Source organism: Gastrolobium bilobum, unplaced genomic scaffold, assembly GCF_033153095.1.
Source record: "Gastrolobium bilobum isolate Gb01-03AN ecotype WA unplaced genomic scaffold, APGP_CSIRO_Gbil_v1 utg33098, whole genome shotgun sequence".
NCBI lineage: Eukaryota > Viridiplantae > Streptophyta > Magnoliopsida > Fabales > Fabaceae > Gastrolobium > Gastrolobium bilobum.
The window spans coordinates 1-24504 of record NW_026896300.1 but is presented as its reverse complement, the minus strand read 5'-3'; the positions used below and the strand labels follow the sequence as shown (position 1 = coordinate 24504).

The window sequence follows — 24504 nt, the reverse complement described above, 5'->3', positions numbered from 1 at the left end:
TTTTTTTATATTAATTATACATATTTTTTATATAATTTTTTATATTATAATTTATGATTTTTATATATATATTTTAATTGGTTATACATGTATATTTAAAGCGTTTATGTTAAATATTTGTTTAAAAAAATACATGTATATTTTTTAATTGGTTATACATGTATATTTAAAATTTTTATCTTAAAATTTTAATTTATTTTTTGTCAAGTATAAATTATGTCATTTCTTATTTTTTCATTTAAATTTGAAATAATTTTTATCGACTATAAATGTATTTTTATAATTTTAAACATTTTATTGTTTAATCTATAATTTTATATTAAATTCAAATTCATTATATATATCTTTTCCCACTGCAAAATATTAAATGTTGAACTCTTTTCTCACATATCAAGTTCAAAATTTAAATTTAAAAAGGTTAAATTTTAAATATTTTTTCATCCAATAGATATAATAATTAATATTATTAATAGGCTTAACAATTTTTCATACAGAAAGTAGTGAGAAACATGCATATATCAAGTTTAAAATTCAAATTTTAAAAAAATAGTGGGATATTAATTAGGGGTGGCAATTTGGGTTGACCCGCCCCGACCCGCCCCGCCAAAAACGGAGCGGGGCGGGTTGACCCACCAAAAAATATGGGTTGTAAAAATGAACCCACCCCGTTTTATGGTGGGTTGGCGGGTCAACCCACCAACCCGTCAATTAAAAAAAATTTAATTAAAATTCAAAAATAAATTATATTTTATGAATTTTTCTAATATTATTTTATTTTATTTCACACTTCTCTATATTTTTTTAAGTCTCAATCTTAAATGTATACTAATATTTGTCAAACATTCTTTAGGAATTTATAAATAGATAACATTTGTCATAAATAAAATTGTTATTCTTTATTTTTTCTAGAAAGTACTAAGATAAAAAAAAATTGAATATCACAAAAATTTAAGTACTAATGAAATACTACCTAATTGTAAAAAAATAAAAAAAATAATAATAAAATTTACAACCAGGCGGGTTGAACCGGTTTTGACCCACTTCTAGGCGGGGCGGGTTGAGGTGGGTTGGTGGGTTGAAAATCTCAACCCAACCCGCCCCGTTTTGGCGGGTTGGCAGGTTGACCCGCCGGGCTCAACCCATATTGCCACCCCTAATATTAATACAGATATCTGCCAACAATGAATGCTGAACTTATTTCCCACCTAATGAAGTTTAAATTTCGAATTGTGCAAATTTACTAAAGGAGGAAGGATTTTAAATGGTTTATAGTGTAAACACAAACTTGAAATTGATGGAGAAAGTGACACGTCAGGAAACTTCCAAAGAATGACATTTCTTTTTAATATATAGATTAATGAGAATAAATAATTATCTTTTTGCAAGGGTTTGTGTCCTTAATATTTGAGATTTTACAAATTTATATTTACAACAATTGAAATCAGATTTAAGAATTTAATTATAAAATAAGAATGGTGGAATTTTAATTTAATTATAAATCAAATTTGTGTTATGAGTATTTATTTTTAATTTATGTTTAAGAATAATTTATATTAGAAACTTTAAGAAATAAGTTTAAAAATAGATATATCGAAACACACATGCAAGCAAAAAATGAAGTTAAAAATAATAAGTTATGCCTAATTTATATTTTAAAGTCACATGTAACTTTTTTTAAAAGAACCATTTTAAAACATAATAAATTTTATTTTTCTTTTACCAAAAAAAAAATTACTTTTCCTTATTTTTCAATTATTTTAACCAATTGATTTAGACATTCATAAAAAATATTATAAATTACTTACTTGGTGATCTTGCAATCTTAAATTATTTACGTTCACACTTGGCCAAAGTGTGATATTGCAATCTTAAATACATAAGCATATACTTAGTGAACTCAAAGACACGATATGATGGCTTTAAGGATGTAATATTAATATTCATTACATCCAAATCTTTATAAATATCTTAAATCTTAATTTGGTTAAAATAATTTTGAGTGATGAACCGAGAAGTAATGAACCAATACTCTAAATAAATTGAAGTATTTTATTTTCCTTTTCCAAATACCATAAGGTTGGGATTCCACTTTACCGAACTTAACACAAAATATTGTTGTTGAGAGATAGAAAAACCAAGTCTATGCCTTGAAAGTGTTAATCAATCTTTATATGTTTTCCCACATAATCATCATAATCAACTTAATCTAATTTGAAATACGTTGAAAAATTGGCATATGCTACGAAGTTATCTTTCTTTTGAAATTAGTTAGAGGATAATATCCTTTAAGTAAATACGCTTCAATCTCAAAAAAAGTTGAATGGGGATACCTCATGGCAATGTATATAAAAAAAAAAATACGGTTCAATCTCAAACTTAACTCCTCCCTGCAGCATGAGTTTAGCTCCACCCTTCATTAGCAACATTAAAAGAAGACACACAATTTACAATCTCAATCCAGTTAAAAAAATGACAAATGTCAGGAAACGTAATTGATTATTACCTTCATCGTGGAACCTCCATTTGCAGGTAGCATCTAAGCAACACGACTTCAACTTTTCTCTTGTCTTGAAAGAATATTGAAGACACAATATTCATTAGTTCATATATGTAAATACGTCAATCTGAATAATAACTTTTAGTAAGCCGCAAAAATCTGTTAGAAAAAAAATGCATAATGTAAAACAAAAAGATATGACTTTAAAGAATAATAACTTAGGGACGTGAAAATGATTTTTCACACCTTTTAGTAGGAATATTTGGGTAGCCTCTTCCTTGTAAGAAGATAGAATTCAAAATCATTACGTCGACTTTGCTCTACAACTGACCTGCAAAAAAAAAAACGAAAAATATTACATGTTCATCTAATAGAAGAACAACTTGAGAAGATGAAGAAGATAAACAGACAGAGAAGAGAAAAATATGTGCACAGAAGCTGATTACCAAATTACCAAATAAAAAGACCGAGCAACACATTCTATTTATACACAAAATAATTTTGTTATTTTACAATATTTTTTTAATGTTTTTGTTTTTTTATGCAGCATTAATAGGGCTAACAATTACCCATGCAAAAAGTAGTGAGATATACACCAAAAGAAAAGTAGAGGTCTTTTTTAATCATAACAACAAAAGAAAAGTAGTGGGACATTAAATGAGTTGTCTGTCACAAATTTTTTTCCAAAAGTTTTCCCACCATGACAAAGTTAAAAATTCCAAATTCCAAATTTAAATTTAAACATAAAATCAAAATTTAAAAGAGTTGAGTTATTATTAATTTAGATATTCAATGTAGAAAGCAGTGGGATATTAAATGAGTTGTCTGCCACAAAAAATTATTCACATAATTTTCCATTTAATTTATTTCCAAATTTCGAATTTATTTTACAATATAAATAATTTTGTTATTTTACAATATATTTTTAATGTTTTTGTTTTTTTATGCAACATTAATAGGGCTAACAATTACCCATGCAAAAAATAGTGGGATATACAACAAAAGAAAAGTATAGGTCTTTTTTACTCATAATATACAACAACAAAAGTAGTGGACATTAAATGAGGTGTCTGTCCCAAAAATTTTTCCAAAAGTTTTCCTACCATTACAAAGTTAAAAATTCAAATTCAAAATTTAAATTTAAACATAAATTCAAAATTTAGAAGGGTTGAGTTATTATTAATTTGGAAATTTCAATGTAGAAAGCAGGACATCGAATGAGTTATCTGCCACAAAAAATTGTTCACATAATTTTTCATTTAATTTATTTTCAAATTTTGAATTCATTTTAAAATATAAATAATTTTGTTATTTTACAATATTTTTTAATGTTTTTGTTTTTTTATGCAACATTAATAGGGCTAACAATTACCCATAAAAAATAGTGGGATATACGACAAAAGAAAAGTAGAGGTCTTTTTTACTCATAATATACAACAAAAGAAAAGTAGTGAGACATTAAATAAACTGTGTGCCACAAAAATATTTCCAAAAATTTTCCCACTATTACAAATTTAAAAATTCATATTCAAAATTCAAATTTAAACATAAATTCAAAATTTAAAAGAGTTGAGTTATTATTAATTTAGAAATTCCAATATAAAAAGTAGTGGAAAATTAAATGAGTTGTCTGCCACAAAAAATTGTTCACATAATTTTTCATTTAATTTATTTCCAAATTTCAAATTTATTTTACAATATAAATATTTTTTTATTTTACAATATTTTTTTAATGTTTTTGTTTTTTTTATGCAACATTAATATGGCTAACAATTACCTATGCAAAAAATAGTGGGATATATAACAAAAGAAAATTAGAGTTCTTTTTTACTCATAATATACAACAAAAGAAAATTAGAGTTCTTTTTTACTCATAATATACAACAAAAGAAAAGTAGTGGGACATTAAATGAGCTGTCTGCCACAAAAAAAATTTCAAAAGTTTTCCCACCATTAAAAAGTTAAAAATTCAAACATAAATTCGAAATTTAAACATAAATTCAAAATTTAAACAAATTCAAAATTTAAAAGAGTTGAGTTATTATTGATTTAGAAATTCCAATATAAAAAGCGGTGGAAAATTAAATGAGTTGTTTGCCACAAAAAATTGTTCACATAATTTTCCATTTAATTTATTTCTAAATTTGGAATTTATTTTACAATATAAATAATTTTTTTATTTTACAATATTTTTTTAATGTTTTTGTTTTTGTTATGCAACATTAATAGGGCTAACAATTACCCATGCAAAAAATAGTGAGATATATAACAAAAAAAAAGTAGAGGTCTTTTTTACTCATAATATACAACAAAAGAAAAGTAGTGAGATATTAAATGAGCTGTCTGCCACAAAAAATTTTGCAAAATTTTTTCTACCATTACAAAGTTAAAAATTTAAATTCAAAATTCAAATTTAAACATAAATTCGAAATTTAGAAAAGTTGAGTTATTATTAATTTGAAAATTTCAATGCAGAAAGCAGTGAGACATTGAATGAGTTGTTTGGCACCACAAAATGGTTAACTTAATTTTCCATTGATTTTTATTTCGATTTTTAAATTAAATTGATTATTTAATTTACACATTTTACTGAAGAAGGAAAGTTTTCAAATGACATGTACTGTGAACACAAATTTGAGACTTAAGGAGGGAGTGACACATCATCAGACTTTCCAACAAATGAGTTTCCTTTATATATATATATATAGATGTCATCAACGATATTGAGGATCTCTCCTCGAGATTTCTTTTTACCCTAAAAACACTCAGAAAGAAAAATCAGAAAATACGGTGGGGGCTAAACACTATTAAAAAATAATAATCATTATTTTATTAAAGGGTTTATTATTTTTCATACGGTAGAAAATAAATTTAACATAAAAGTGTGTAGGACCCATATTTTATCTTTCTCTCTCCTCTTCTTACATGGGTTCATATGGGCCACACACACTTTTTATATGTGTGTAACAAATAAAATTTATTTCTTAACATGAAAAACATTAACCTCTAAATTAAAAAAAATATCACTATTAAAAAAGTGGGAAAAAATGAATGACATTCCTGTAATTTCTAATTATGGGGTTGGTTATATTGCCTAACACTTTAATTTTTCTATCTTTAAATCTTTTCCTGTTTTTTTTTTCACAGTTAGATTATTAAATTCGAATCAATGATCTCAAACACATTAAATTCAATATACATACACTTTGGGTTTCATACCTTTAATTTATTTCACTTGGTTCAATATTGATAGATTGAATTTAAATCAACACTTCAAACACCACAAAGAGGTTTGCTGATAATACTTGTAGGACTTTATCGGTGAGCTATTTGTAATCCCTTTCAGAAATTCTTAATGAGATTGGAGGGTTTGCCCTATCTCTGGTGGGATACTGGAGTCTAACCCCATCTAAACTTTCATGTACTAAAAATAATAATAGTAATTACAACGACAGTTCACACCTCTATCTCTCTATTCCTCTCTTAGGTGATACCTCTTGCTTACCGCTCTCTCATTCTCACCATCTCTTTCATTTCTCAACAAATTAAGGTATTAATTTCAATGTAATCTTAAGATTTAAGTGGTTTAATCATATCACAAAATTGAAATGGCCGATATTTTCCTGGAAAAGGAAATCGTAGATGGAATATATATCTCTTTCTCTCTCTATGTGTGTGTCTCCATCTCTGTGTGTGTGTGTGTGTTGGGAGAAGGGGGTTGAACCCGAATCCCTGGTTGGGCCTACATTTAAGCCATGTACCCTATTCAGGTCTCTTGCTTATATTGAGTTGTTATCCAGCCTAGGCCTAATGTTCTAGCTAAGACCAAACTCAAGAACCCGGATCGTGGGGTCAACCCCATGGTCACCATTACCCAGTGCAACAGCCTGCAATTGCCATGATCACCTCCAAGATAACTACCTTCAATCCACGATTCTCCCTTCATAACCATCCATAATAGCTACTATAAATACATAAATAGTATCAAATGGACCACCTCAGATGAAAAATTACACAACAGGATTCACACTAGACCCTTATCCATATTCTTCCTTACACTTGAAGTGATACCTTACCTATCCCAGACCATATCTAACCTCATATAATCCAAACACTTATCTAATTACCCTAGCCGGTGTTCACTCAGAACATCTGGCGTCGTCTGTGGGTACATAAATTTCTAATCCCACCTTTAACCATGGCTAGTAACGGCAGTCATTGACACATACTTGACAATGGACCACTTCCTGCTGATGACGAAGGGAATTCTTTTTGATCTGATTCTAGGAGTGGACCCCTCAATACCATTGGACGCGCATTGCTCCAATTGGTAGAAGATCAAAGAGCATTTTTCAGAGAAAGGCACCATGATCGAAGGAGAAGAGGAAGGCCTCGTTCTAAGGAGAGTCCACGACGTGCAAACACACTCCAGCGGGGTAACCGAGCTAGAGCCTCGAGATCCCCTGCTCCAAGTTACATCCCATTTTCTCCACCTCGGGGGCAAGACGATACCCGCCGTGAAGACAACCAACAAAATCGCTAGCATCATTCGCAGGAATCTAGAAGTCTGCCAGAAAGATAAATTACCAGGAGTAGAGGTCATGACGCTAGCAGGGGGAACCAGGAGCGAGTACATGCAGAATATACTCATGAGTCAAAGCGGACAATATACCATCATACCCGCCAGACGGAGAACTAATATTATGAGTACGGGCATCATCATGCCCGCCATCTGGAGAATCACTATTAGATCAGAATCTTAAGAGGAGAGAGGAATAATAAAATTTAGTTGAGATTCTGAGCTAACAATATTGAAAATGATAGGGAAGGTAGGCATAAAAAAAATATAGATAAAATAATATATCCCTTAAAATAATAGGTAATGTAATCGGCCCCACTAACTAGATCTTTACTCACCTTAACTACATGAGTAAAACCCAGGCGGAGAAGGTGACTTTCTTTATTGTTTATTGGTGAGGAATCACATCCTCTGTCCTTCTAAAAATTGAACTTCATGCCTAATAAAAGTAGAATTATACCTGTAATTTTTTTTTAATATAAAACTTTCAATGTTTAAAACAATAGTTTGCTAACGGAAGCAATGGATAGTGATGTTACCATTTACGTTTGAGCTCAATCCTAATCCTACAGTAGGCTGCTCCTAACAATAGTGACCTTCGAACGTACAACTCGTGAAAGTGGCTGCTCTCTGCCTGTCTGTGATCGGGGATGACAAAAGAATGAGGGAAAATTATTTTTGTTTTTGTTGCATAATTTTTTTTGGTCATATTCATATAAAAATGAGTGAATTTTTATTAATTTTTTTAAATTTCTCATTATAATGGGATTCAGTCTTTTTTTTATGAGTGTGACTGAAAAAAGTTACAATAAAAGTAAAAATACTAAACCCAAAGAATAATATACTTAGTTTGAGGTAAGGATATTCTTAAAAATTAAGAGAAAATACACAAAATTATTAATTTCTTTTTGCTTCATTCTATTGGGAAAGTATTACATATAGCAATCACATTTTAGAATATTCTTTCTAAGGATATCATAAGAAACAACAACTCTCTAAGGATATTCTTTCATAGGAGAATTCATATTTCTGTTGGGCTGGGTAATGCTACTCCAATCAAAATATCCGGGAAAGAGAAAAGGGAAGCTTCCAAGTTCCAACTAGTGTTAGTGCCTATTGCACCGGCAGACAGGTATTCCTCACCATGTGTTTTTAATTGTTTTTAATTGTTATTACTATATCACTTTCATGGTCCTTTCTTAGGCTACATTTGTGCTTTAACATTGTTATAGTAGTAACAGTACTGCTTTTGGAAGCGGCCCCCCCTTCTCACATGGTCTTTTTGGGTGTTATTAACAGCTTGAATCATCATGATTAAGAAAAGCCTTTTCCAACATTGTATAAGTGTTGCATTCATAGCTCGTAGCTATGGATTATGGCATCCATTATCCATATATTATGCACTTGTTTATTATTTCTAGTATAGGAGGTGGGGTTCCTATGATTGAGCATCAATCCTGTGAGAGCTGAGCGTACAAAATGGGAAGCAAAGTCCTTTTGGGAATGATCTTAAACCTTTTTGGTTGGGTGGTTCATGCAATGTTCTATAATGTGATGCTATATGTGAATTTCTAATGACCAACATTGCCTCCCTATTGTGTATACATGTAGAAATAGGTAGTGGTAGCTACACTTACAAAACTATTAACAAATCCAAGTGAGTGGATAAAGTCTTACATTGGTTAAGAATGGGCTGAATGAGCACCGTATAAGTAAAAGAACATATGCATCTAATATCTTAAGGTTTTGGATTTGATTGTGGTGTCTAAATCAACTTAATGTCGTTGCTCACTCAGCCTATGAATGATAGTCTCTCCCCGCCATGAGCTCCCATTGCCGGCCCAATAAGTGGTATCAGAGCCAATGGTGGATTGACATATGATTATTCGAGTATTTGAAGATATAGAAAACCAAGGTCTTGATGAGTGTAATCAAGCCTTGATGGAAGAGTCAATATCTCGATGAAAAGTCAAGCATTGATGAACCTTATAAACACTCGAAGAAGCTTCTCCTTGAGAGGAAAATAATGTGGGCCTATGACTCACACTTGAGGGAATAGACTAAGTGAACATCGTATAGCGAAACTTGTCCTTGTCATACGCTAACTTTTTAGGGATGAATTCTTTTACCTACCTTTTTTACATGCTTACGGTTTGCCTACCAATCTCCAACATCGTTGGATCAGAATCTCAAGAAGAAAGAGAGAAATAATAAATGTTAGTTAAGATTATGATTTAACGATATTGAAGAGTGGTAGGAATGAAAAAAATGTATGCAGAATAATCTATCCCAACTTTTTAATAGGAAATCAAGAATTTTCCATTTTAATAAAAAATAAAACTACATTTGAGAGTAGGGGTGTAAATGGGCCAGGCTGGCCCAGCCCAGCCTACGGCCCGGCCTACATTAAGCCCAACCCAGGCTCGGCCTTTCAGAAAAGTAGAGTAGGCTTAGGCTTATAAAATTTTTTTTTTAATAAATAGGCCATAGGCCAATTTTGTCAAGCCCGGCCTACAGCCTTGTAGGCTGGCCTATTTAATTTATGAAAATAAAATAATAAAATAATATTTATTTTATGTGGCAAAGACACAAAGTACTAAATACCAATATCTCTTACTTTTTGTGCTATTTTATTTTATGAAAGAAAAACTTGTCTAATGTCTCCAAATTTTACATGCTGTTGCAACTTAATACCATGGAGCAATGGGTACCTTGCTGGATTATGATGTTACTGATGAAGATCTTTCAATAATACTCTTCTTTCCCTTGTCTTGATGGTGGTTTAAAGATTTTTAAATAAATGACATTCTCTTGTAGACTTTATTTCAGCATCCAGTAATTGTATTTTTTCTTATTTTTCTCATTTCTTTGACTTTATTCCTCTATGATTTCTAGAGCTGAGGTATTATGTTGACTCTTTCTTGTTTGTCATCTTTTTCTTATGAGAAGTACTAGTGCATGGATGAATGAAACTTTTTTTGCTCTATACAATTTATTTTTTTTGCTTAGTATATATAGTGGGAAGCCTACAAGGCCTGTAGGCCATGTCAGGCTTTCTTATTTTTGAAAATGGGCCGGGCTTGACCTACAAATAAAGTCTTTAATAGGCCAGTAGGCCAGATAGGCTAGATTTTTTTTTACGTAGGCTTGGGCCAGGATGGCCAAAGCCCAGCCCAGCCCAGCCCATTTACACCCCTATTTGAGAGGTTCCAAATCTGAACTTCAAATCTCTAATGAGATGGATGTCAAAATTGTCAAAACTAACATTTGAAAGAATAATTAGCCAAAAGACTAGTTAGCTCATCTAGTGCAGTTAAAAAACATATACAAAAAAATGTATATATTCATTGGTTAGTCATTTATAATAATCATTGTAAGTCTTCAATGAGGCTTATAACAAGTTCTGACCATAACATATGTTTGGATGGGTGACACGATTGGGAATGGTATGACAAATTTTTTTATTTGTGTATATTTGGGCGTCTTTTAAACAATAAAATAAAATAAAAAGGAAGAAAGGGAATCACAATGGAAAGACTCCAAGGCGAATGAAAATCTCAAAATTTTGTTCTTCCAAATTGAGGGGGTCAACGTGATGATATGGATATTGGGAGGACCTCATTTTCAGAATATCAGGAGTACATATTTCTTTATCAAAAATGAAAAAAATATGATATATGGGTGAAAATGATTATAAAGGCTGATTATAAAGGCAATGATAATATAAAAGTGCTATTTTTTATTATATTTGATAAAAGATGTACCGAGTATTTAATACAACGGGAGCACCAAAAATAATTTCTCTCAGGAGAGTCGCTTCTTTATTTCATTAAAGTTCAAACAAGTAAACAAGACAATAACGTGTACTTTTTCTTTTTCATTTTATTCTATTGTGAGTCATTTCCTTCCATTCTATTCAAATCTCTCAAACAACTTATCCTTTCCTTAAAACTTCGAATAATAAAAAAAAAAAAAAGGACATTTGAAATAAATAATCGCAGACCAAATAAAAGGCTAACAATGATGGGATTTCAATTTTATCCTTGTCTGCATTTTTTGGATATTAAAACGCCGCCCATAAACGTAGTGGCTAACACACCGCCGGCTGACAAAAATGAATAGGGCCGTCCTCTTTCCACCTTTGGATGTTAGCCTATAAACTCTAGTCTTTATTTTATTTTTTTTGGTAGAAATAAACTCTAGTCTTTAACTTTGAGAGGAACATGGTTTCAAAACTTCACCATACTTAAAGATTATATAATATAATCCTGGGTGAGCCCTTAATTTCACAACGTGCTCGGCTAATGTGTACGACTCCCTAATTAATGACTTAGTGAAAAAGTATAAAACATATCCGATTCTGAATTTTAATTAATCATTCTCAAAGAAAGCGAGGGCAATATAAAAGTGGGAGTTTGCTTTACATGCTATAACTTAAAAGATAATACAACCGATATTATATATTTTAGAAAACTTAAGATTGGGAAAAGATCTTTACACATTAATTTTTCCACATCTCTGGTCTACAGCTACTTGTTTAGAAAAAATAAATAAAAATAAATAGAGAAAGTGTTTATTAAGAAATATATTTCTCTTACTTTATTATCTTAAAAAAGAAGTGATGTAAAAATAATGTAAACAAAGTGACACGTAAATATCATCACCCCAAAAGATTTTTTTTTAGTGACCCAAAAAGATTTTTGGATACGCTGAAAATTTTTTATTTTCTAAAAAGCCCTACATTTAGTAGGGCCTGGTAGCGAATGTTCAATTGAAAAAGTAATCCATGAGTTTTTACTTATGCATGAATTTTATTTGCGTATTCGTGGGTTGGCTATATAAATAAAAATTTTCAGCTTTACATAATGTAAATGGCGATGGCGTGATTTTAAGCGTTAATGCTAGAAGTATATATTAATTTGTCTGCATTATTTGTGTTTATTTTTAATTTTCCAGTGCATTAAAAAGATACACGTTAGCAAAACAATAATGTAATGTAAAATAAGAGCAGAAAGATCAAGTACAAAAATTTTAATTGCAAAATCAGCTTTATCATTACTGAAGTTTTTTTAATATTAATTATAGTTAATACAAAATTTAAAATGTTTCATTGGTGATAAATTGATCCGTTCATGTCATAAGAAAGTTTTTCCTTCAATAAACTCGAGCTGATCATGAGCTTAGCAAAATTCAAAATTGACATTAAAATATCCCATGCTTGTTGATTGAAATAGCTGCGTAGAATTTATTAATACTATGCAACTATATATATATATATATATATATATATATATATATATATATATATATATATGTGTGTGTGTGTGTGATAGGGTATTGTGACACCCAAGTTATGTTACACCCATGTGACACCCAGTCAATCTCACCGTTAGATCGCTAATGTTGATCCAACGGTTATATTTATTTCCATCTTTGTATGGTCATGATTTCCCAAATTTAAAGTGAAAGCATTAAATATGGGAAATCATAACCATACAAAGGTAGAAATAAATATAAAATATTAAATTTGGGAAATCATGACCATACAAAGATGGAAATAAATATAACCATTGGATCAACATTAGCGATCTAACGGTGAGATTGACTGGGTGTCACATGGATGTAACATAACTTCCTATCCTTATATATATATATGACTTATCGTTTATCAAGATGCTTGAGATAATTTTATCTCCGGCTACTAAATCATAATCGTACAAAGATGGATCAATGGTAACGAAGAAAGAGAGAGAAAAAGAGAATCATAACCATTCAAAGGTGAATCAATTAACATAAGGAAATAAATAAACAAAACGACGTAGTTTTAGGGGTGGCCGGAGATATACTTATCTCAAGTTGCAGGAGAAATATTTTTCCCATATATATATATATATATATATATATATATATATATATATAGGGCTTATCGTTTCTCAAGCAGCTTGAGATAATTTTATCTCCGGCAACTAAATCATAACCGTACAAAAATGGATCAATGGTGATAAAGGAAGAGAGAGAAAAATAGAATCATAACCATTCAAAGGTGAATCAATTAATATAAGAAAATAAATAAATAAAACCGACGTAGTTTTTGGGTGGCCGGAGATAAACTTATTTCAAACGGCTTGAGAAATGTTTTCCCCATATATATATGGGGTTTGCATCTATCATGCCACATGACACAACAAAATTTCCTACACACACAATATTTTGTGGGGCCCGCACTTTTTGAAGCAAAAAAAAAAAAAAACCAAGGCACGCAAAACGAATCTCTATAACATTACACAATCATTTTTCCTACAACATAACTCTTATAAAACCCTATATATATATATATATATATATATATATATATATATATATATATATATGAGAAAAACATTTCTCAAGCTGCCGAAGATAATTTTATCTCTGGCTACTAAATCATAATCGTACAAAGATAGATCAATGTGTTAGGAAATTATATTTTCTAATAATCATTGTGGGTCACATATTATATTAATAATTATATTGTGCTATTTAGATATATTGGGTAAATTAAAGTGATCAGTTAAATATATCCAAATAGATTCCTAAGTGAGTATGGCTGAATGAGTGGATATCGGTGTTGGGCCAACTAGGTATAATGGGAGCTTATTGGCCCAACAATAAAGATAAAAACACTATAAGGGTTATGGTCCCCAAGACGTCAGATAACAACCATAGTTTCTCTTCGCTATCAAGAGAGAGACGGCACACTAAGAAATTTGGTTTTAGGGTGATTTGACTGAGGAAAATTACAAACCCCAAGAGACAAGATCAAAATTATTCCGCTGCAATGGAGACATGTATGCCTCCACCATTATGTTCTTATTTCTTTATGATTTGGTATGATGGAGTTTGGCTTGTAGGTGATAGTTATCACCAAAAGGTTTAGAGGAATTAAATTTTTTTTCTAACAATTGGTATCAGAGCCATAATCATACTGAATCATGAGGGAATTAAGTTTTGTGATTTTTATATATGATGAATCGTGAAAAGTTTTGTTTTATTGTCTTTTGGCATAAAGTTTACTGTTTCTTTAATGTGGGTTCCATTTCATGTATTTTGTATTAGCTATATAGTGTTATTTTTGTTCCCTGACGGTAATTTTTGGTTTTGGAACAAAAGTTACAATCTTTTGAAAATCTAGAATTCGTAGTTTAATAAGGGTTTATTATTTAAACTTTTGAATCTTCTTAAAGATGAAATGTTTGGAAAATTTTTGGCTTTATAATTAGGGTTTGTTGTTTGAATTGCAAATTTAAATGAAAAATTAATTCTCATAGAATGTTTTGGACTTATAGTTTGAAAGAAATCGAATGTTTAAGGTCTTTGGTTTTGAGATTTTTTTTTCTTAGATTTGATATTCTTTGTCAAAAGTCAAATTTAAATTTTTGGGTATTGTGTGCATCATTTTCAAGCTTTCATTTGAAAAGGCTTACATGTGCGTCGATTGTGCATTAATTTTTAAGCCTTATAATGAAAAGGTATTTATTGTGTGCATCATTTTCAAGCTTTCATTTGAAAAGGCTTACATGTGCGTCGATTGTGCATTAATTTTTTAAACCTTATAATGAAAAGGTATTTATTGTTATTGATATAATGATATAATGATACAATACGTGTATATATATATATATATATATATATATATATATATATATATATATATATATATATATACTTTGAGAATTGATAAAGAATAATTTTTTTATTGTTGTTATTTTATTTTTAAATGTGTTTATTATCCCTAAAGGTTTCTATTTGAAATTGAATATGATAGATTTGTTAGCAGCCAAAGTGGCCAAATTTCTAAAGGTTAATTTGATTTCAAATAAGTTGGTCATATAAATATATTTTATTTATGCAAATAATAATCGGCCCACAGGAAGGTTATTGTTTGGCCAAATAACATATGTTGTGTGATCATGTGTGTGTTTATTGCTTAAGCGGATAGTTATCGGCCCACAGAAAGGTTATTATTTGGCCAAGTAACAAACATACATGTGGTAATAAATATGTGACAATTATCAAGAATTCTCCATGTAATTCATAGTCGGTCCACAAGAAGGCTATGATTTGACCGAACTTATTGTCAATGTTTGATTACTACATTAAGAGTACCACTTACAAGTTGATATTTTTGTCCACATACTAAATGTTAATGTTGTGCTAGGTATCTTATAATAAACTCATTTTACTTCGGATTATTTGTCTATATTGTGTATGAATATATATGATATGACATGTTATTAGTATGTTATCTTTTTTGGTTCTCTGTATAGTTTCTGCTACCGCTGCCAATTATGTTACTCAAATGAATATGCTTCCAATGCTTAATGGGGCAAATTTCAAGCTGTGGAAAGAGAATGTGGAAATTGTTCTCGGCTGCATGGATCTCGACAATGCGCTAAGGACTAAGAAACCCACTTCCACTCAAGAAAATCAAAACACAGATAAAATTGAGAAGTGGGAACGCTCAAATCGCATGTGTCTGATGATCATGAAACGTTGCGTTCCGGAGGCGTTTATGGGCTCGATTGTTGAGACTACTGATGCCAAGTTGTTTCTGAAGGAACTCGAGCAAGACTTTGCTCGAAATGAAAAGGCTGAAATTGGTCAAACCTTGTCCACACTCATAAATATGAGGTACAAAGGAAAGGGAAACATAAGGGAGTACATTATGAAAATGTCTAATCTTGCTGAAAAACTAAAGGAATTAAAGTTAGAGCTGCCCTCTGAGTTGCTCATGTACTTAGTTATTATCTCTCTTCCTGCACAATACGGTCAATTTGTGGTGAGTTATAACACTCAAAAGGAAAAATGAACTCTTAATGAGCTCATTTCTCACTGCCTGCAAAAGGAAGAGAGGTTACAGCGAGAGAAGACTGATAGTGCTCACTTGGCATCAACCTCTCAAGACAAGAAAAGAAAGAGAGCTAAGGATAATGCGGATGCTTTGCCAAAGAAGCAAAAGAAGCAGGACCAGGAATTCACCTGCTTCTTTTGTAAGAAATCTGGACACATGAAGAAAGAGTGTTCCAAATACAAGGCATGATGCGAAAAGAAGGGTATGACTCTCACTTTAGTTTATTGGTACTGGTTCTGTGGCACAAGCGTTTTAGGTCATATCTCTAAACAGAGAATTCAGAGCTGATGGAATTCTTGAACCCCTTGATCTGGATGATTTTGAGGTGTGCATTGAATGCATAAAGGGGAAACAGACAAACATAAGGAAAATAGGTTCCAACAGAGCTTCAGACGTCTTAGAATTGATTCATACGGATATTTGTGGACCATTTCCTATAGCCTCTTGGAATGGTCAACAATACTTTATCACATTCATAGATGACTATTCAAGATTTGGATACCTATATTTGATTAGAGAGAAGTCACAATCATTGGATGTGTTCAAAGAATTTAAAGCTGAAGTTGAACTTCAGTTAGGCAAGAAAATTAAGGCCATTAGATCTGATCGTAGTGGTGAATACTATGGTAGATCTGATGGATCAGGTGAACAACGTTCAGGGCCCTTTGCGATCTTACTAAAGGAGTGTGGAATCGTCCCGCAATACATAATGCCAGGTAAACCTAGCATGAATGGTGTTGCGGAAAGGCGAAATCGGACTCTTGAAGACATGGTGAGGAGTATGCTTAGTCATTCTTCATTGGCAGAATCACTTTGGGGAGAAGCACTAAAGACTGCAGTTTATATCCTTAATAGGGTTCCCAGCAAAGCAGTGACAAAAACCCCTTATGAGCTATGGAATGGAAAGAAACCTAGCATAAGGCATTTACACATTTGGGGTTGTCCAACAGAAGCGAGGCCTTATAGGCCAAATGAAAGAAAGTTGGACTCAAGAACAATCAGCTGCTATTTTGTTGTATATGCTGAACGCTCTCGGGGCTTTAAGTTTTATAATCCCACTACAAGATCCTTTTTTTGAGACAGGAAATGCCAGATTCCTTGAGGATGTTGAGTTTGGGGGGGAAGATAAAATAAGGAATGTTGTCTTTGATGAGGAAGAAAATTAATTTCTCTTCCTAATATTGTCATCATACAAGATGCAATTACGGAACAAGAAATTAATGATTAGGTCCCTGTTCATGACATTGTTATGGAACAGGCTTTGGTCCCTGACATTGCTTTGGGTCAAGACAATAATGAACCACCCCCTATGCCACCTATAGAACAAACTCAACAAACTCAAGAAGTGCCATTAAGGAGATCCACTAGAGAAAGGAGAAATGCAATTCCGGATGATTATATTGTGTTTCTTCAAGAGCATGAAAATATTTTAAGCTTGAAGGAAGATGATCCAATCAACTTCCAACAAGTCTTAGAAAGCTCTAATGCTCGTAAATGGATTGATGCCATGAAAGATGAGATGCAATCTATGAAAGACAACGACGTTTGGGATCTTATTGAGTTGCCTAAAGGTGCGAAACCCATTGGTTGTAAATGGATATTTAAAACCAAAAGGGATTCAAATGGCAACATCAAAAGATATAAGGCACGTCTAATTGCTAGAGGTTTCACTCAGAAAGAAGGCATAGACTATAAAGAGACTTTCTCTCTGATTTCTACGAAGGACTCTTTTAGGACAATAATGGCGCTTGTGGCTCGTTTGGATTTGGAGCTACATCAGATGGACGTAAAGACAACGTTTTTCAATGGTAAAATTGATCAGACAATTTATATGGTGCAACCAAAAAACTTTGTATTGGGAGATTCAAAGTCTATGGTTTGCAAATTGAAAAAGTTCATCTATGGCCTTAAGCAAGCTTCTCGTCAATGGTACCACAAATTCCATCAGGTTATTATCTCCTATGGCTTTGAGGTGAACTTAGTGGAAGATTGTGTGTATCACAAGTTCAGTGGGAGTAAATTCATATTCCTGATACTATATGTTGATGATATCTTACTTGCAGTAGCGATATAGGCTTATTGCATGAAACCAAGAAACTTCGCACTAAAATTTTTGAGATGAAGGACCTTGGTGATGCATATTTTGTCTTAGGAATACAGATACTTCGAGATCGTGCTCAAGGTATCCTATGGTTATCACAAAAGGCCTACATTGAAAAGATTTTGGATAGATTTAGCATAAAGGTTTGTACGTCAGGAGATACGCCCATATCTAGGGGAGACAAGTTTAGTCTCGCCCAATGCCCTAAAGGTAAGCTTGAGATGATATAAATGACAAAGGTACCTTATGCTTCGATAGTAGGAAGCCTTATGTATGCCTAGGTTTGTACTCGCCCTGATATAGCATTTATAGTGGGAATGTTAGGAAGATACTTGAGCAATCCAGGAATGGATCATTGGAAAGCAGCCAAGAGGGTTATGCGGTATTTAAAGAGAATAAAAGATTATATGCTTACATATCGGAGGTCAGATGAATTAGAGATCATCGGATATACTGACTCTGATTTTGCTGGATGCCAAGATAGTAAAAGATCCACGTCAGGTTATGTCTACATGTTGGCTGGAGGAGCTATTTCTTGGAAGAGTGTTAAACAGACATTCATAGTTTCCTCTACTATGGCCGCTGAATTTGTAGCTTGTTTTGAGGCATCCAACCATGGGGTATGGCTGCGAAACTTTGTCACAGGGCTGCATATAGTGAGTGGTGTTGAAAGGCCACTGAAGATTTATTGTGACAACAGGTCAGCAGTGTTGTACTCCAACAACAACAGAAGCTCTTCAAAATCGAAGCATATCAATATAAAGTTTCTGGTTGTTAAAGAAAGAGTTCAGAGTGGTCAGATTTCCACAGAACACATAGGGACAAACTCCATGCTTGCGTATCTGCTTACTAAAGGCTTAGTGCCTAAGTTCTTTCACGAGCATACTGCTCATATGGGTGTTGTTTTGTTCGATGACACTACGGTTTAGTGGGAGTTCTTTATGTTGGTGTTCTATGTAAATAAATAATTAAAATAGTCTTATGTTTGTTTTCTGCAGAATAAAGAATTCAATGTTATTTTTCCTCTGAATGTATTATATTTTGTGCTTGTGTTTCTGCTTTGTGTATGCAGAAAATTTAGGATTGATCTCATAAAGATTAAAGTAGGACCAGTTGAAAATAAGCATGGTAAGATCACATTGCATGTAATTTCCATGCCACTCATCCATACTTGATCTATGTCATTGAATATATTGGTGCGATGACCATGGAAGGTTTAGTTACGCTTTAAAGTGACAAAAGCCTTCATTATCTCATATTGATATAGGAGGTGGACCAGATTGTATCTAAGGAGGAATCTAAAGAAAAATAGCATACAGTTGCGCACTAAAGATATATGATATAATTATCTCAAGTTAATATGTGGCCCAAGTGGGAGATTGTTAGAAAATTATATTTTCTAATAATCATTGTAGGTCACATATTATATTAATAATTATATTGTGCTATTTAGATATATTGGGTAAATTAAAGTGATCAGTTAAATATTCCCAAATAGATTCCTAAGTGAGTATGGGCTGAATGAGTGGATATCGGTGTTGGGCCAACTAGGTATAATGGGAGCTTATTGGCCCAACAATAAAGATAAAAACACTATAAGGGTTATGGTCCCCAAGACGTCAAATAACAATCCTAGTTTCTCTTCCCCATCAAGAGAGAGACAACACACTAAGGAATTTGGTTTTAGGGTGATTTGACTGAGGAAGACTACAAACCCCAAGAGACAAGATCAAAATTATTCCGCTGCAATGGAGACATGTATGCCTCCACCTTTATGTTCTTATTTCTTTATGATTTGGTATGATGGAGTTTGACTTGTAGGTGATAGTTATCACCAAAAGGTTTAGAGGAATTAATTTTTTTTTCTAACACAATGGTAATGAAGGAAGAGAGAGAAAAAGGGAATAATAACCATTCAAAGGAGAATCAATTAATATAGGAAAATAAATAAACAAAACGACGTAGTTTTGGGGTGGCTGGAGATAAACTTATCTCAAGTTGCCGAAGAAATATTTTTCATATATATATATATATATATTTAATATCAACCTCAATTAACTATTTGAGTCAAGTTGATGCCAAATATTCTCATAAATTTCAATTTTTTGAACTAGTTATAACACTAATATCGAGTTGAGCTCAATCACAGTTAAAATTTACTGCATCTCCTTAAAAATATATTTGTCCGGGTTCGTATGCAACTATTTTTGAGAGTGTTAATCCAAAGACATAATTGAACCTTGAAGTTATGCTTGATCATATCCAAATTGAATGATATTATATCTTCTTGTGACTTTTTTGGGATAGCTGCTTGCCGTTTTAATTATAATCCCACTTAAGTTCTTGCAATTGTGATCAATATCTGCCGTTTTAGACCTTAAATAACACGAAGCACTATCACGAGAAGATTTGATTTTGACTCTTGGCTTCACTGCTTCAGCGAAAGTGCAGTGTCCTAAGCTCAAACCTGCTGAGGACTTTGCTCGTGCCATGACTGCCATCAACTTCAGTGCTTTTTGACTATTTTTGTAGCATTAGTAGCATCCCAACCCAAACGTTCTAGTTATGTATCTTCATAGTTGCAATAGAATCATCCAGTATCCTCCACCAAAAGAATATAAAGGTTGACAGCAAAGCAAAGAGGCTATTGCAATTTTTATGGAATCGAAATTAATTTTACTATGGGAGAGGCATTTATCTACATGTAAATGCATTAATATAACTTGATGCATGCATTTAATCTAAATAATTAACAAATAAAAGAATATATATTTTTTTACTTAATCCAAAAAGGATTTAGCGTGTGTCATTTAAAAGGACATAATTTGTGTGCTTTTAATGACTTACACAAAGTATTTACCAACTTTGTGTAAATCTGAAAAGTTTTTTTTTTTTTTTTTCTTTCAACTTTACCCGTCTAAAACGGATATATGTAGTTAAAATGGTCAAGAAGCCAATTGTTTATCCCTTTGCTCTGTTTTTGTCAAGTGGAAAGCTTCTATGGCGAAACTTGAAGACAAATTCAGAGCACTCCATTGTTGTCCTGAATTTCACTGTAAAGAAGTGATTGGTACATCTCCTCCATAGCGCAAGTGACTGTCCCATCAATTTTTACCTCCCACTTAGCTTTGTTATCATCCCTCATGATATCAATTTTCACTGTTTCTTTCTTTCTTTCCTTTATTTAATTGTTTACATAAACCATCAACAAAAAGATTATATCATATAATATTACAAATACATCATTATGGGAATCAAACCCCAAGTACATCTTGTTAAAGCCGTTATCCATTTATACAAATGGTGCTACTGAAGTACTTAGGTTCTAGTCTATAAAAAGATAAAGGGCACTAAAAAACTTCACCCTAGATTGAAGTCTAAAATTGCACATGGTCACATCCATGATACAAATAAGTATATTTACATTATATTCTTTGATCACAAGCGCAACACAATACATAAAAAATGAAAAGCAAACAAATTAATTAACTAGACATACTAATAAAACATACAATTATTTTAATAGAACACACCAAAGGAGGAACTTCCTTCAGGCTCCTGAGCAAGTTTTGCAGGAACTAAGGAATCAAAGAAATTGTTCCAATTTTCATCTTCCTCATCTTCTTCCTCTCCAGTACTAATATGACTCCACTGAACTTGAGGGTTCATTACAAGTTCATCATTCCTCGCAAATCGTCCTCTGATACGGGGCCTGCTGTCTGCCAATGTCTTCCTACAAGCATACTGATTCATAGAAAAAAAAAACAAGTTAATATTGGTAAGGAATAAGTTATATTTACAAACTTTTTGTTTACAAAGTATAGGTAGTACTCCGGGGAGTACATTCCCTAAGTGAGTGTACTTCCCAAAATACAGAATGTAATTTGTAAGAATTTATAAACAAAAATTTATAAATATAATACTTGCCTATTTTTACCGTGATTGCATCATGAATAAATAGTATCGTGGGGGGACCAATAGAGCAACATATATAGTACACTCTGTTGGAGAGTAACATAACATGCCTAATTGATTTTCTCCTTTTATTTATCGAAGAAGACAAGTATGTGACAAGATTTTCATGCTTCATAAATCACAAATTGGAGGACCTGTTGCTATACACTAACACTATAACATACCCCTGAAATCACAATTATGTATAATCTTTGATATGTTTTGTGTGGCCAGCAATTTGATCGAATCTAATCCTCCTATTAAAGTGTCACTACTTTTTTGTTTTTTGTTTTTTTTCAAGCAGGATTTTCAAACTTTTTAACTGTTTCCCTTAACTTTCAATCCTCAATATCATTTTAGCATGATATGATGCAAAATTCGAAAAGGCAACATGGTTTTCCTTTTCATATAGTTTTGTCCATTATATTGGAGTTTTTTTTTTTTAACTCATTTAATTATTATGATGGAAAATATATTTTATTCTATAAAGTTTAATTGGTTCAACGCAAGTTTTTATTGAAAAAAATGGTAAATAGAAAGCTTCTATACATAAACCTTAATTTTCTTGGTGAAGTTCCTCTGGTTTCTCTTGCTTCTGTATCTCTCAATCCTCACCTTCTTCTCCTCTGGGCTATAAGGACTGGTTCTGTTCATTCCTTCTATGATCATACTACTTTCACTTGACAAAGGACTATCTGACTGATGATAATGTTGCATTCCATTAATCCTCTGTACAAAACAAAAAATCATGATTCAATAATTAATTTATGGGAATTATACTTATTATGTTGCAAGAAAAACCAAATTCATTCCTGCACTAACAAAAGCTTGTAGGTCCTATTAACTAAAAAAAATAAGGAAGCACAACCATTGAAGTGTCAGCAGGAAGGGTGTTGTTTTTTCCTACAAAGTAAAACAGCACCCTTAATTTATATGAAACCAAACTATAAATAAAAGGGTTTTTCTTTTATCCTTTAACATAACACAACAAATTTTCCTACTCTCACAATATTTTGTGGGGCCCACACTTTTTAAAACAAAAAAATAAATAAAAAATTAAGGCACGCAAAACGAATCTCTATAACATTACACAATCACTTTTCCTACAACATAACTCTTATAAAACCCTAAATAAAAAGACAATAAACCATACAAAGCATAACATAATTCCCGCAATCAAATGTGTAACATATATCAATATTGTAATACACATGTCTTTTTTTCTTTTTTTCTGTTTAACATATACAATTTTCTTTAATTTTTTTTCCACCAATTCATTAATTAATAGACTAATCTAATCAAACCAGATAAAAATTATACAAAATTCTCCCTATTAAATTTTTAACATAGTTATATATTTAAGATTCAAATTCGAATTTACTAATTAAGCCGGAACATTTTTTTATTTTTCAATATCCAATAAAAACAGATTTTGATTTAAACTCTTATAATTTTTTAAGAACAATTTGATAATGAATAGAAAGCTCGTTAATATATTTAATGACTTTAATGTTTCTAGAGTGAATGTAGATAAATTATCTACATTCGTTCCAAAAACGACATCGTTTTGAGTTGAAAAATTAAAAATTTATAATAAAAAAGACTATTATAATCTTAAAATAAATTATAATTATAAAAATATCTTGTTTTCCGCCCCAAAATACTAATGTAGATAAATTATCTATAGAAAAAACTTACAAAAAACGAATCCATATTTAATATATTGACTCGTATAAAAGTATGTTTAGAGGAGTAACAGGAGGGGACCTGCAGATCACCAGTACTGTAAACTCTGCGAACCGGACCGTTCTCCGAGTCGAGCAACTCAGCAAACAGAGGAGAAAAGGGATGGTGGACCCCATTATTCTTCTGCAGCGAATGGCTGCTAACGCTCCTCTGCATTAAGCTGGCTCGTTGACTCTCGTAACTCGCCAGCGAACTCGGGGACCCCATGTAGCTGGTGCAACCACTGCTATAACCATTATTTACATTGCAACTAACCTCCGAGTTGAGTTGCCAGATAGACTCGCTCAGCTGAGGAGTGATGAAATGGCCGTGGGAGTTGGCGGCGCGTGAGAATTCGGTGTTACAGTTTGTATCCATGGCGCGTGGTGGCCGTGGGATTGAAAGGAAAGGAAAGGAAAGAAGCTGTTACTACGGTTACTAGAAGAAGCAGAGGAGTGAGTGAATGAATGAATGTGAAAGGTCGAGCGTTAAGTATTTAATATTTTTCAGTGTGTGAGTCACACACTACAAAACAAAACAAAAAAAGACAAAAAAAAAAAAACTTGAAATTTCTTTTCTTTTTGAAAAAGAAAAAGCCAGATGGGACGCGAGACCTGGATGATGACGTGTCATATACGGCAAGAGTTGACTTGTTTTGATTCTAGAAATTAAAATTCACAAATATTAAATTCTAATAGCTGAAGTTTAGTTTAAAATTCATTAAAAATATTTTAAATTTAAAATAACAGGTATGTATA

At 31.9% G+C, this 24504-nt stretch overlaps 1 protein-coding gene across 1 annotated transcript; it reads right to left on the bottom strand.

Annotated features, from left to right (window-relative positions):
* Positions 1 to 21557: 21557 nt before the first annotated feature.
* LOC133298746 (two-component response regulator-like APRR1) lies at positions 21558 to 24107 on the bottom strand. The gene is made up of 3 exons (XM_061498076.1): positions 23789 to 24107; positions 22577 to 22750; positions 21558 to 21811 (listed from the first exon to the last, which is right to left on the bottom strand). Exons 1-3 carry the CDS (start codon positions 23972 to 23974, stop codon positions 21587 to 21589), a joined length of 585 nt encoding a protein of 194 aa, XP_061354060.1. The 5' UTR covers positions 23975 to 24107; the 3' UTR covers positions 21558 to 21586.
* Between the last annotated feature and the right edge of the window lie 397 nt (positions 24108 to 24504).